At 29.3% G+C, this 12,749-nt stretch overlaps 1 protein-coding gene across 4 annotated transcripts; it reads left to right on the top strand.

Annotated features, from left to right (window-relative positions):
* The first annotated feature begins 583 nt into the window (after positions 1 to 583).
* LOC112796799 (glucose-6-phosphate 1-dehydrogenase, cytoplasmic isoform) lies at positions 584 to 6,085 on the top strand. Of its 4 annotated transcripts, none has more exons than XM_025839427.3 (16): positions 584 to 846; positions 1,458 to 1,680; positions 1,902 to 1,987; positions 2,326 to 2,392; positions 2,514 to 2,700; positions 2,920 to 3,077; positions 3,172 to 3,240; positions 3,346 to 3,404; positions 3,671 to 3,707; positions 3,857 to 3,928; positions 4,204 to 4,351; positions 4,482 to 4,577; positions 4,808 to 4,878; positions 5,198 to 5,313; positions 5,543 to 5,588; positions 5,681 to 6,085. In XM_025839427.3, the coding sequence occupies exons 2-16, from the start codon at positions 1,504 to 1,506 to the stop codon at positions 5,846 to 5,848; spliced, it is 1,557 nt and encodes a 518-aa protein (XP_025695212.1). In that variant the 5' UTR covers positions 584 to 846; positions 1,458 to 1,503; the 3' UTR covers positions 5,849 to 6,085. The 4 variants fall into 4 exon arrangements, with proteins under 4 accessions (XP_025695212.1, XP_025695206.1, XP_072093611.1 ...); XM_025839421.3 differs by having other exon boundaries at positions 660 to 846; positions 1,481 to 1,680; XM_072237510.1 differs by having other exon boundaries at positions 792 to 1,005; positions 1,481 to 1,680.
* The last annotated feature ends 6,664 nt before the right edge of the window (positions 6,086 to 12,749 follow it).

The raw sequence follows: 12,749 nt of genomic DNA on the forward strand, positions 1-12,749 counted from the left end.
ATTTTTATGCGCAAAACAAATCAAAGCAACTGTAAGAAGGAGATAGTAATTACTCTAAAATTTGGGCATCCCAAAAATAATTGATCGAGATTTTCCATTGTTCTAAACTTATATATTGTTGTATACAATTGGCAATTACACTTGGAAGCTTCCAATGCTATTCTTTCTATGTTGTGTTAGGGTTTGTTTTGTTTCAGTGTGAATAATTGGGGATTCTGGACAATTAGAATTTGAGACATGTTAAAATCAAATAACATTTAAAGACTGATTTGTGTTCATTATTTAGAGTAATTCCAATGTGGCATTTAACAGATACCTCACTTATATTAACAGTCCACGTCAGAAGTGCCGTTAGTCTTAATAACAGAAAGATGTAACGTATCCACGTTTCATTTATTAAAGACTTAATTGTTACTTTTTTCTTTAGGGTCTAATTTGTCCAAATATAAAATCTTCAGGACCTAATTATTACTTTACTCAACATTTTTATTTATGATACTCTTAAAAAGTGTCAATAAAATGAAATTATTGCTAACCAAATTCATAAAAAAAAGGTATAAGGTGAAGAAGCATAAAAACAGGGGTCAGAATGCAAATAATGAAAAATACAGGGGCAATACGGGAATTATAGAAAATACTGATTTGCGTCAGCACTTAGCAGTAAACACCGTAGTCGCTGACCAAAAAGACCGAAGTGAGAGAGAGAGAGTTGTGAAGTTGGTGAAGAACTCTGAACAACCAACTTCCCAAACCTCAATAATAAAAGAGACCCTTTTTATGCTTTTCAGCTTCTTCTGAAACCATTGAAAAAATCAATTCAGGTTTTGCAACAACAACAACAACAAGGTACTGTTCATATTGATGACTTGACGTTGCTACTTTCTTCTGCTCTGGATTCACACTTTCCATTTCAACTAGCTCCTTGCATGTGTTTGTTGTTTGTGGATCACCCTTTTGATCCTGAATTTCTTGGTTCCTGTGTTTTGACCCCATGTCCCATGTTAGGTTTGATTTTGATAATTGGGTTGGTCTCAAATTTTTCTTTTTTTGGGTGTAGCTTTTACTTTGTTTTCCAGCTCTCTTGGAGTTTCAGCTGAACTCCTCTGCATGATTGATAAAAGTTTGTAGCTTTTATTTTTATTTTTATCTGGGTCAATTTTGATAAATTTGGTAGTTAAAAGGGTGTTTTCATTTTCTCTGATATGCGATTGATTGAGATTTGTGTTGGAACTATTCCAAAATCCAAAAGGCACTGTATTTGAATTTGGATGGCTTGATTTGTTGGTTTGTTACCTTTTGGATTGATGTTTTTTTTTTCTTTTTTTCTGATTGTTAATTCTATGTTTTGAGAATCAATTTTATGCTGATTTGTTTGAAGGAATTCATTATTAACATTAATTAAAGCTATGTTAGTATATTTTCTAAGTTGTTCTTATGATTTGATACATGACAAATAGATCACTCCCAATTTGGATTGCAGAATAGTTCAAGTACTGCTAGAGGATGGGAACGAACGAATGGCACATCGAAAGAAGATCTAGCTTTGAAACTGAATCTCCCTTGGCAAGAGAGTCTCTAAATGTATCTGAAACTGGCTCACTCTCCATTGTTGTGCTTGGTGCTTCTGGTGATCTGGCTAAGAAGAAAACGTTCCCGGCACTTTTCCACCTGTATCGGCAGGTTGGTGCCTTCCATTTATAGAGCAATATATCAAAGTCTTTGGATCATGTCTAATTGGCGTGTTGCATAGAACTGAGGTGAAACTAAAAAAGAAAATTGATGAAGAGGATCACCATACTATTTATTCGTAATTTGTTCTTTTTGTAGATGGAATATTTTCTATTAGTTTTTTACCTTTTCTTGAAGGATTTGTTTCTTATGATTGGTGAATTTATTTTCAGGGATTCCTACCACCAAAAGAAGTTCATATTTTTGGTTATGCAAGGACAAAAATCTCTGATGATGAACTGAGAGATCGATTGCGAGGGTGAGGCTTTCTCTAGAAAGAAAAGTGCATATTCTTTTTTCCAAATATTTATGAAATACAGAAAGGGAAAAGATGGCAATCAGTTACAACTTTCCCTGATATTCTAGAATTGATAATATACAAATGCAGTGAGACGAGTTTATGTTTGCAATTGTTTCCTTTGAATTAGCCAAAAAAAACTTTACTATACACTTTTTTCTATGATAAGTATTTCATGAATTCTTGTTCGCGGGTTATTTCACGAAGTTGTTCTATAGAAACTGTGTTCCTATTAGTTCATATATTTTAATTTATAGTATTTAAACTGTTTGTAAGCATAACAAACGTGGCTCATGCAGCTATCTTGTTCCTGCCAAAGATGCTTCCGCAAAACAGTTGGATGATGTATCGGATTTTTTGAATCTGGTTAGCATTTCCCTTGTTTGCGTTGTTGTACTTGTATATAAATTTCATTGTAGTCTCACTACAAAACAATTCTTGTCAGCCCAAAATGTTCATTCTATCTCATTTTTTCTCTTCCATTTAGATCAAATACGTAAGTGGCTCTTACGATTCTGAGGAAGGTTTTCGCTTGTTGGACAAAGAGATTTCAGAGCACGAATATTCGAAAAACAGCGCAGAGGGTTTGTCTCGGCGGCTTTTCTATCTTGCACTTCCTCCTTCAGTATATCCATCTGTTTGCAAGATGATCAAGACTTGTTGCATGAATAAATGTAAGAGCTATAATCTATGGTTGTAACATATATTTTATGTTCCAATGTTCTAAAATGCAGCTGCTGCTGGTATAGATTTTGGATTTACAGGATGACTGCATGTGTTATATTTTATTGTGTATAGACTAAAAAGGAAATAATAATGAAATAAAGTCTAACTTATTATCTGGAATGTCTAACTTTTGTTTCTATTGATGCTAATTTGCCGCCTTTTCGTAGCCAATCTTGGTGGGTGGACACGTGTTGTTGTTGAGAAACCTTTTGGAAAGGACCTAGAATCTGCAGAAGAACTAAGTACTCAGATTGGAGAGTTGTTTGAGGAACCACAAATCTACCGTATTGATCACTACTTGGGAAAAGAACTAGTGCAGAATATGGTAATAAATGTTTATATGATGACTTAATACTTACCGTTTGCTCCATAGGCTCTGTCTAAAGTCTAAACCCTTTTCATTTTATTCATATTGGCAGTTGGTACTTCGTTTCGCAAATCGATTGTTTTTGCCTCTTTGGAATCGTGACAACATTGACAATGTCCAGGTGAGATTCTTTCTTTGTAGTCAAAGTTACAACTAGAACTTTAGTTAACTTGTCAACATTTAATGTCCACATCAAATGAACATTTGGCTGTTGATTTCATTGCAGATAGTTTTCAGAGAGGATTTTGGAACCGAAGGTCGTGGTGGATATTTTGACCAATATGGGTATGTGTAGAATTTTGCTTTAATCAAATTGTTCAATGAAGCTTTCAAATGACAAGTGATGCAAATAGTCAATGAAGGGATACTAATGAAAAGAATTTTTGTATACCAATTTTATTTTCATTGATGATATTGAAATTTGAACTTTGATTTTTCATTTTTTTTTCATATGCATCAATATTGAATATCTATTACTCATTTTGTATACGATTTCTCTTATTACGCTTGTGGAAGTATAAATCATCAGTGTACAACTTTTCTTTTGGCAGAATTATTCGAGACATTATTCAAAACCATCTGCTTCAGGTGATCTCTTCATTTTCATAACAATATAGAATAATATACTTTGACATTGTTATAATTATTTTGTCGTGTCAAGTGGACGCTTCTGTTAAATCGTAACTTATAGATGTCGAATAATGTTGAATTTTTCTCATCACTTTTCTACCATTTAGGTTCTCTGCTTAGTTGCTATGGAAAAGCCAGTTTCTCTCAAGCCTGAGCACATTCGGGATGAGAAAGTGAAGGTGTGCACCTTTTCCCTACAATTTAAGCCGAAATTATCACGTTATGTTGCCATTTTCATTCAGCTTTGCTAATATGAAGCCATCAATATCAGCAGAAAATCCTTGTTCTCCTATTAAATTGGTTTCTCATACTTGCAAATTGCAATTGAATCAATGAGAGATATTTTCATAACCACAAACTTTCCTTGTTGCACTTCAATGTTTATCTAGATTTTGAGATGGTCCATGGCATGCAATCAAAGTCTAAAGTATTTTCTGTTGGCCACAAAATGCAGGTTCTTGAATCAGTAGTACCTATTAGCGACGATGAGGTTGTTCTTGGACAATATGAAGGCTATAGAGATGACCCAACCGTACCTGATGAGTCAAACACTCCAACTTTTGCAACTGTTATTCTGCGCATACACAACGAAAGATGGGAAGGTATGGTAACATCTTTAGCATTTTCTTCCTAAGAGAAAATAAATATAATTATGGGCATACTTTCATTTTCTTTGTGCTAATACTTTATTTTTATGTTTCATGCATTCCTTGATTTTCTTTTTGGCATCAGGTGTTCCTTTCATTCTAAAAGCAGGGAAGGCCTTAAATTCTAGAAAGGCAGAGATACGAGTTCAATTCAAGGACGTTCCTGGTGATATTTTCAAGTGTATGGCACCATACTTTTTAAATTTTTGGATGTTATCTCTTAGTACATAGAAAGTATTAAGATGTTGATCATTTCAATAATCCATAATCGCTAACATGACAAACATAGATACATGTTCTTTATCGGCTTTGAAAGTGAATATAAATGTTTTCTAATAAATACTTTTCCTCATTCATCAAAATATCAATGTGTGCAAAACGAAACCTCACTGTAAACTTGTGCATGTCTAGGTCAAAAGCAAGGGAGAAATGAGTTTGTTATCCGCCTACAGCCTTCAGAAGCTATTTACATGAAGCTTACGGTATATGATCGCCTACATTTCGATGATTCTCTATATTGTCATATGCATTCATTGAGAAGTTTGATGTTCATATAGTAAATATAGATCTCCCACTTCACTGTTTGAAATCAAAATTATTATTTTATCTTAAACTTGTCATAATTAGACTAAATTCGCTTGCCAAATTACTGAAGAAGTGCACTGCATCTATTGGTTTCTTGTATTCATTCACTTGATAATTTAATGTTAAGTGTATTTAAAAACAATTATATATTAGATTTAGATTATGCATTTGTTGCGTAAGAGTTTTACAAATCCATGATATGTGCTATTCTTGCAGGTCAAGCAACCTGGTTTGGAGATGTCCACAGTTCAAAGCGAACTGGACTTGTCATATGGGCAGCGATATCAAGGAGTTACCATTCCAGAGGCTTATGAGCGGCTCATTCTCGACACGTATCTTCACTTTCCTAGTTCATATTTTATAACTTACCAATTTTTTCTAGCCTTCTTTCATTATACATCCAAGCTACATAGTAACACTAACTGAAGTATATAGTGAAGCTACCTAACTGAATATTATAGGATCGACGCCATGCATCAAAATAACTTACCAATCAGCTCAACAGTTTGAAAGAAACAAATTCGCGTTAAATAATAATGCCAATTGTATTGCGTTGTGCAGAATTAGAGGCGATCAGCAACATTTTGTTCGTAGAGATGAGTTGAAGGTAACAAATTGTTACATGGCTTGATACAATGTTTCATATATTCTTGAAAGACTAATGTAATGTGCTTAACTATATATTTTCTATACTATCAGGCATCATGGAAGATCTTCACCCCATTGTTGCACAGAATTGATAGAGGAGAGTTCAAGCCACTCCCTTATAAGCCAGGAAGTAGAGGTCCGGCAGAAGCCGATGAATTGCTGCGAAAAGCCGGCTATGTTCAAACACACGGTTATATATGGATCCCTCCTACATTGTAGATTTTTCAGTTGCTTACATATAAATATATATATACAATAAAAACCTTGTAGAGTGAGCAAATTGTAATAAGCATGAGGATTTTTGAGTTGGTTTTAATAAGCTTTGAGGAACTTTCCTTGAGAGCTGCACTCTCCTATATATAATGGGATGGTGTGTGCAAGTTGTAAGTTGTAACCAAGCATATGAAGGTTGTGTACTAGTTTATGGATTTTCTAATAAATGTATTTTCTTCAAAATCGAGTTGGTTGGGTATGTTTCAGTCGCGTTTGGTTTGCATTTTTATTTCAAGTGTTTTTCGGATTTTATAAAGAAAAAAAGAGAAAACAATAAAATCAGGTTTCTTGTTTTTACTTCTTATTTTCTCTTTTCAATGTTCTTGAGTTTGAGTTATGGGCAAGGAAAAAATCTGTCATAGAGTTAAAGTAGACAATCATAAATTTTCAAAACCAATAAGTTAAGTTATTGATATAGATGTATATATGTTATATAATATAAAATTAAAAAATTAATCATAATTTGTTTTTGTTTACAGTATTTTTTAGTCTTGACAGGCTAAATATTAATTTGTTACAGATTTAAACTTTATTTAAAAATTTGTAATTGGTCAATGAATTATTACATTACATGTACAAAGTAAAATTCAAACTTATGGACTAACAACTTGAGTAATTCAAGTTGATTAAATCAATCATAATTTAGTAATTAAGAGTTGTGTGTAAGTAATTTTCATAGTCTGAATAAGTGAATGATAAGTGATTGGACAGTTAAAGAATCCAAGCTGATTTGACAAGTTATCATCCAAATGAAAGATAAGAATCATATTCCAAATGAAAATTGACTTAATTGGTAGGAGTAGAAAAAAATCATGTAAGTTGGATTAATATTTGTAGGTCCCTTATTGGTTTGCATCCACTAGTTTATGTTTGTCTTCAATGTGAAGCAAGTTAATCCATTCACCTTCGTTCCAATATAAATTCTTATGCCCCCACAATCAAAACCCAAATTTATTAGTACTACAAAACTTTAAAGGACATTAATTGATGTGATTATAGTGTAATTAAAGAAAACTGATAATTTTAAATAAAAAGAATTGATTTCTCTCTCTCTGGATTTCATATGCTTCTTAATTAGATGGTAGTGTACACATCAATTAGTTAGTATGATTAGAAGTTATCAACAGATCACACATGATTACTATAAAAAGGGAAAATCATATTTGAGACCTATATATATATATATATATATATATATATATATATATATATATATATATATATATATATATATATATATAAATTATAAGTTTCACAAATCCAGTAGTTGAATTTGAGATAGTTTATTATACAGTTCAATTGTATAAAATTTCATAAACTTTGAAAGCGATTTTCTATTTCATCATACCACTTAATTTTTATTTATGATATAACTTTAAAAATGCAAGTAGATACTAACTACTAAATTTGATATTTGAATTTCCTGAAATTTCTAAAAAAAACATTGTCTTGAAAATTATTAAACTTTTTTTTTTCCTTCTTGGATCTGAAATATTTTTGGAATTAAACTTGATTAATTCTACCTATACAATTTTCTGGCCAAAGTAGTGTAATAATGTATAAAGGCTTATGGGTTTGTAAGTCAATATTAGACCCATTGGGCCAAACCAAATATCATGGATCATATGGGAGGATATAGGTGCAATGCAAATGTTAATGTTAAACCACTTTGGTAGTTGGAATGGTATGACTTATATCACCAAAATAACCAACTTGCCTTTGTCTAGTAGACAGCTCATTAGTCTGTTTAAACAAGTATTTAAGATTTAAATTTTATTGCATATTTTTATCTATAGAAAAAAGTATTTAGGCATATCTCTATTTCTTCAATTTTTTTTTTACTTTTATATTCTATGAAATTTTTTTATTTCCTACGGCTGATAAAAATCATAGTTTTAAACGATATATATGTACAAAGCCTTTTTTTCTATAGTGGAGATAGTCGCACGTAATGACAGATCACGGCCATATTGGCCAAAGATAAACCTTTAAACGAAGCTCAAATACGCAATGGATTAATTATTAGTCTCTCAAACTGAGAATACCATGAGAAAAAATATATATCACCAAAATATGAATAGATTTTTAACCAACCAAGACACTAACACATTAACAGATTATGATGGTTCTTCTATAACCATGCCTTCAATTAGGAGTAAAAACTATTTTTGCTTATTTTGTTTTATAATAGGCAATGCAATGACCTATATGAATCTTGACAAAAATCTCAGCTGGATTGGCATGATTAGATCATACCCATTTTGTCTTGGTTCAACTTTATGTTCGATCATGTTTAAATAATGCCTCTGCTATAACCTTTTCTTTTAATTTTACAATACTTCACAACTTGAAATTATAACGTGCTTTCAATATAAAATTGATTACTTATGGTATAAACCACTTCTATATATTAGTTCATTGAATTCTTTAATCTACCTCCAATCAAATTAGTCTACTACTACAAATAAAAAAAAATCTGTTGGTATCTAAATTTCACTTTTTTTTTACAAATAATATCCATAAGTATAATTGAGGGAAGTTAAGGGGAATAGAATAAATGAATTTTAAAAAAAAATTACTCAGCCTTTTTTCTATATAAAAAATGAATGTGCTTATTAATGTACTTGTACAAATAAAACTCCTTTATTACTATTATTATTATTATTATTATTATTATTATTATTATTATTATTATTATTATTAACGAGATTATAGCTTGACCTTACTTAAAAAGCTTTATTGTCAAAGTGTCAAACTACTCAAACCGGTAAATTGTTAACATACCATAAATTAATCTAAAATATAATATGTGATTTTTATTTTTTACTTTTTGGTCTTGAAACATAATATGTGATTGATTCATCACTAGAAGGCATTGGGGGTCCAATAATGTCATTGATGTTCAATCATGGATTGATGCCATGCCAAGTTTACCTTACATAATGGCATTATTGGACCATCTCATGGATCAATTAAAAATTGGTATATGTTATTTGAGTTGAAAAGTTAGTGCCAAATACAATTTCTTAAAATAGGTTGATTTGAAACCAATTTAAATTGGTCGAGTAGTTAGTTCATTCGTTCGTTTAAATAAATAGTGGAAGTTTGAATTTCACCATATGTACACAGCAATTCATTAGCCAATGATAAACCTTTAATTGAAATTTAAATTCGCAACAAATTAGTTCTTAATTTGTCGAGTTGAAGGATACCATACACAACCAAAAAAAATGGGTTAAACTGAATTAATAGGATAATTGATTGATGCATGTAATTTAGTGAAGGACCACACCAAAACAACTTGCTTATAAAGTTTAGCTTAGATGCACTAAAAGACATGTAGAATGCACCCTTTCAACCGAAGTAACTATAATGACCCTTTTGGTCCTTTTCAGAGATTTAAAGCTGTGAGATTCCTTAATGCAAATTTTTTAGCACAACTTACCCTAATTAATGTAGCTTTTAGCTATAGAACTCTAGATTATATACTATTGCCTATATATGTATGTGAAACTTGACTAAAATTAAAAGATACATATTAATACTTAGGGGTTGTTTACCATGCCTAATTTTTATACTGCATGATACAAAAATAAAAAAGTAGGACCCACACTCTTTTCTCTTACTTTTTAGGCAAATTAAACACCAATTTTATAGGTACCATAGAACTTCTCTAAATTGAAGGTAGCACTGCTAACATGCATATAGAGAAGGAAAAAGGATAGAGTAATAGCTGTTAGGCTTAGGGCATAATTAATAATCGATAATATTAAGAAGATAAAAAATAATCAGCCAAATAAATTAAAGTTATTTTATTTAATATTTATTTATTACAAGATATATTAATAAAGTTAAAATAATAAATTTTGATAATTTATAACTAATATTTTTTTATTACTAATATTTTTTATGAACAATATACTAGCTAGGGTTAGGACATAATTCCTCATGTGCAAAAGTTTTATCACCTTAATATGTATTTAGTTTATGCCAAATGTTAGAGACCAACATTTTTAATGTAAAAAATAAAGATTTGGATAGTGTTAATTCAAAGTAAAATAACAAAAAAATAATATCCATCACCTAATAACATTTTTTTAAAAATTTAATTTGCAATAATAACAATCTATAAAACACTACTATTGACCAAAAAATAATTATAATTAATTAATATATAACAAAGATATGAGAAAATTTTGATGTATGAATTCTATTTATAAAATATTCTTTATCAATCATTATATATAATTTATAAAAAAGATTTACTATTTCTATGACTTAAACTCAAGATTTCTTCCATAAAATATAATTAAAGTATTTATTATTTTGACTAATTTAATATTTACCATAAATTTAAATATTTTAATTTGTTGTAAAAATTAAACCAACGCAAAAGAAGTTATCAACACACATGAAATTTTCATGAAGCAAAATAATGTTATGCCGACACCACAGTAAACGATCAATAACTGTTGCTACTTTATTTTCTGTTGTTTTAGGTTTTAGCCACATGTTAAAAGAAAATTATTCTTGTCAATAAATTGGGGGTCTTTTTCATTATCATATGCATTGGGTCCCATTTTGTGTGACAACAATGATAAATAATTAAATATTATGTTCAACACTAAATGGATTTCAGGTATTAGACAAATCAAAAGCATTTTTTGTCTTGCACCTATATGTTATACCATCAACAAACAAATTGGGCGAGGAATTAAAGCTAACTCCACTTTTCATTTTCTTTTTCTCTCTTCCAATAATGAATGAGTGAAGAATAAATGATAATATAATAAAAAACAACGTTACATAGTCGGTAAATATTATTATTTTTTTTGTTAATATTTGATCAATAATAATATATATTTATATTTGTAAATATTTTACACATAATAAATATATAATTTATATTTATATTTATTAAAATTTTATATATAAATAATACAATTATTTGCATTAATATTTTTACAAAATATATATATATATATACATTAATAAAATTTATTTGTTAAAAATAATTTAATATTTATATTGACTAAATAATAATTAAAAATACTAAAAATGACTAATTTTTAAAATTTTTCTATAACAAAAGTCATTTTCATTTTTTTCTGGTGGTTTTTTTTGAAAAAATTGATATTTATATACTATTTTTTATATATTTTAACGTGTCTTTTTGAACAATTTAAAAATACTTATTTATTTTATTATTTTTATACTCATTTTTTACATTTTTAAAAGAAAAGCATGGTATAAATAATACGTGGAGAAAAAGATTCACGGCAACAAGAACTAGTAGAGGGTCCAAATTAAACTAGATAATGTTGACAACTTTTTATTTTTTTAATTTTTTTGTCATTGTTGCTAAAAGTTTAGTTATTATTAAAATTTTGATTAATTAATTTTGAAAATTTGTAGTAGTATTTTTTAACACCAAGTCTTAAGATTTGTAGAGCTTTGTGACGACGACCAATAAAAAATACTTGTCTATCATTTTATCCCCTTCAGAATTTGGTATAAAGTTGAATATACCAATTTTCTTTTATTTATTATTATTACATGCATGGAATATACCGATTATAGACAAACGACAACCCATCATTCAAGTAACATCTGATTAATGCATTATTATATGTGTAGTAACATGCATGTAATATAAAATGATATATAGATCTAATAAGTATTTTATAATATACATTATTGCACATTACTAAAGAACACGACACATATTTCTTTAGCACCTACTCAAATAAAAATATTAAAAATATCTTCTTATAAAAATTTTTATATTAAAAGTATATTTTATTTATTTAGTTACACTTTTAAAAAAATAACATTTTTACAATATATCAAAATTAAATTTTACAATTTATTATCTAATAATAAAAAAAACATCTTCGTATAAGACAATTATAAAATCTTCATAGTAATATTGGATATCCTAGTAATATCTACCTATTTCTTTTTTTACAATCACAATAAAGTCTTGTTCTACTAACTGGGATTACTATATAAATCAAACAATATCATTGAACTCTATCATATATCATGTCTACAGAGAGATTATTTGTATGTAGATTTCGTTTGACTACCTTATTAATGGTCTTTCTTTGTCTTTTACTCTTTATCCATCTTCCATCTCATCCACCCTCCTGATTGGGTGTCTTTTCTCACATGTCTAAACCACCTAAAATGTAATTCTACCATCTTTTCCACAATAAACACTACTCTAACTCTCTCTCTTATATCTTCGTTCCTTATTCTATCCAATTGCGTATGACATTCATCCATCTCAACATCTTCATCTCTGTCATACTTAACTTATGTTCATGCTCTTGGATCCTCTAAAGTTTGAATTTTTACTTTAGAGGGTAAAGTGTGATCTTCTACCGTTAAATGGTTTCTCTTTCATATTTACTCTTGACCCCACCTATAAAATAAATGGTGAGAGAGCACACTTTATTCTCTAAAGTGAAATTCAAACTTTAGAGGATCCAAATCCCTTTTGGCCACCCAACACTCTGTACCATAAAACATAGCCACCAATCTAATAGTAGTCAAATAGAATTTACCTTTAAATTTTAAAGGCACATTTTTGTCACATATAAAACCAAACACACTCTATCATTTTGATCAATCTACCTGGATCCTATGATTTACATCTTATTCAATCTCTTCATTATCTTGTATGATACATCCAATATACTTAAAACTTTTAACTTTTTGTAGGATGTTTTCTTTAATCTTTACCTATATATTAGGATTTTTTCTTTGGCGGCTGAACTTACATTCTATATATTCCATCAGACCATACACTTCTAGAGCTTCTCTCCATAAATCCAACTTCTTA

The sequence above is a fragment of the Arachis hypogaea genome, chromosome 1 (assembly GCF_003086295.3).
Source record: "Arachis hypogaea cultivar Tifrunner chromosome 1, arahy.Tifrunner.gnm2.J5K5, whole genome shotgun sequence".
Taxonomy (NCBI): Eukaryota; Viridiplantae; Streptophyta; class Magnoliopsida; order Fabales; family Fabaceae; genus Arachis; species Arachis hypogaea.

Coding starts and splice junctions, on each gene's coding strand:
- LOC112796799 (XM_025839427.3), top strand. CDS start 1,504: ATGGGAACGAACGAATGGCACATCGAAAGAAGATCTAGCTTTGAAACT. Junction 4,578..4,807: donor TCCTGGTGATATTTTCAAGT/GTATGGCACCAT, acceptor GTGCATGTCTAG/GTCAAAAGCAAGGGAGAAAT. Junction 4,879..5,197: donor CTATTTACATGAAGCTTACG/GTATATGATCGC, acceptor CTATTCTTGCAG/GTCAAGCAACCTGGTTTGGA.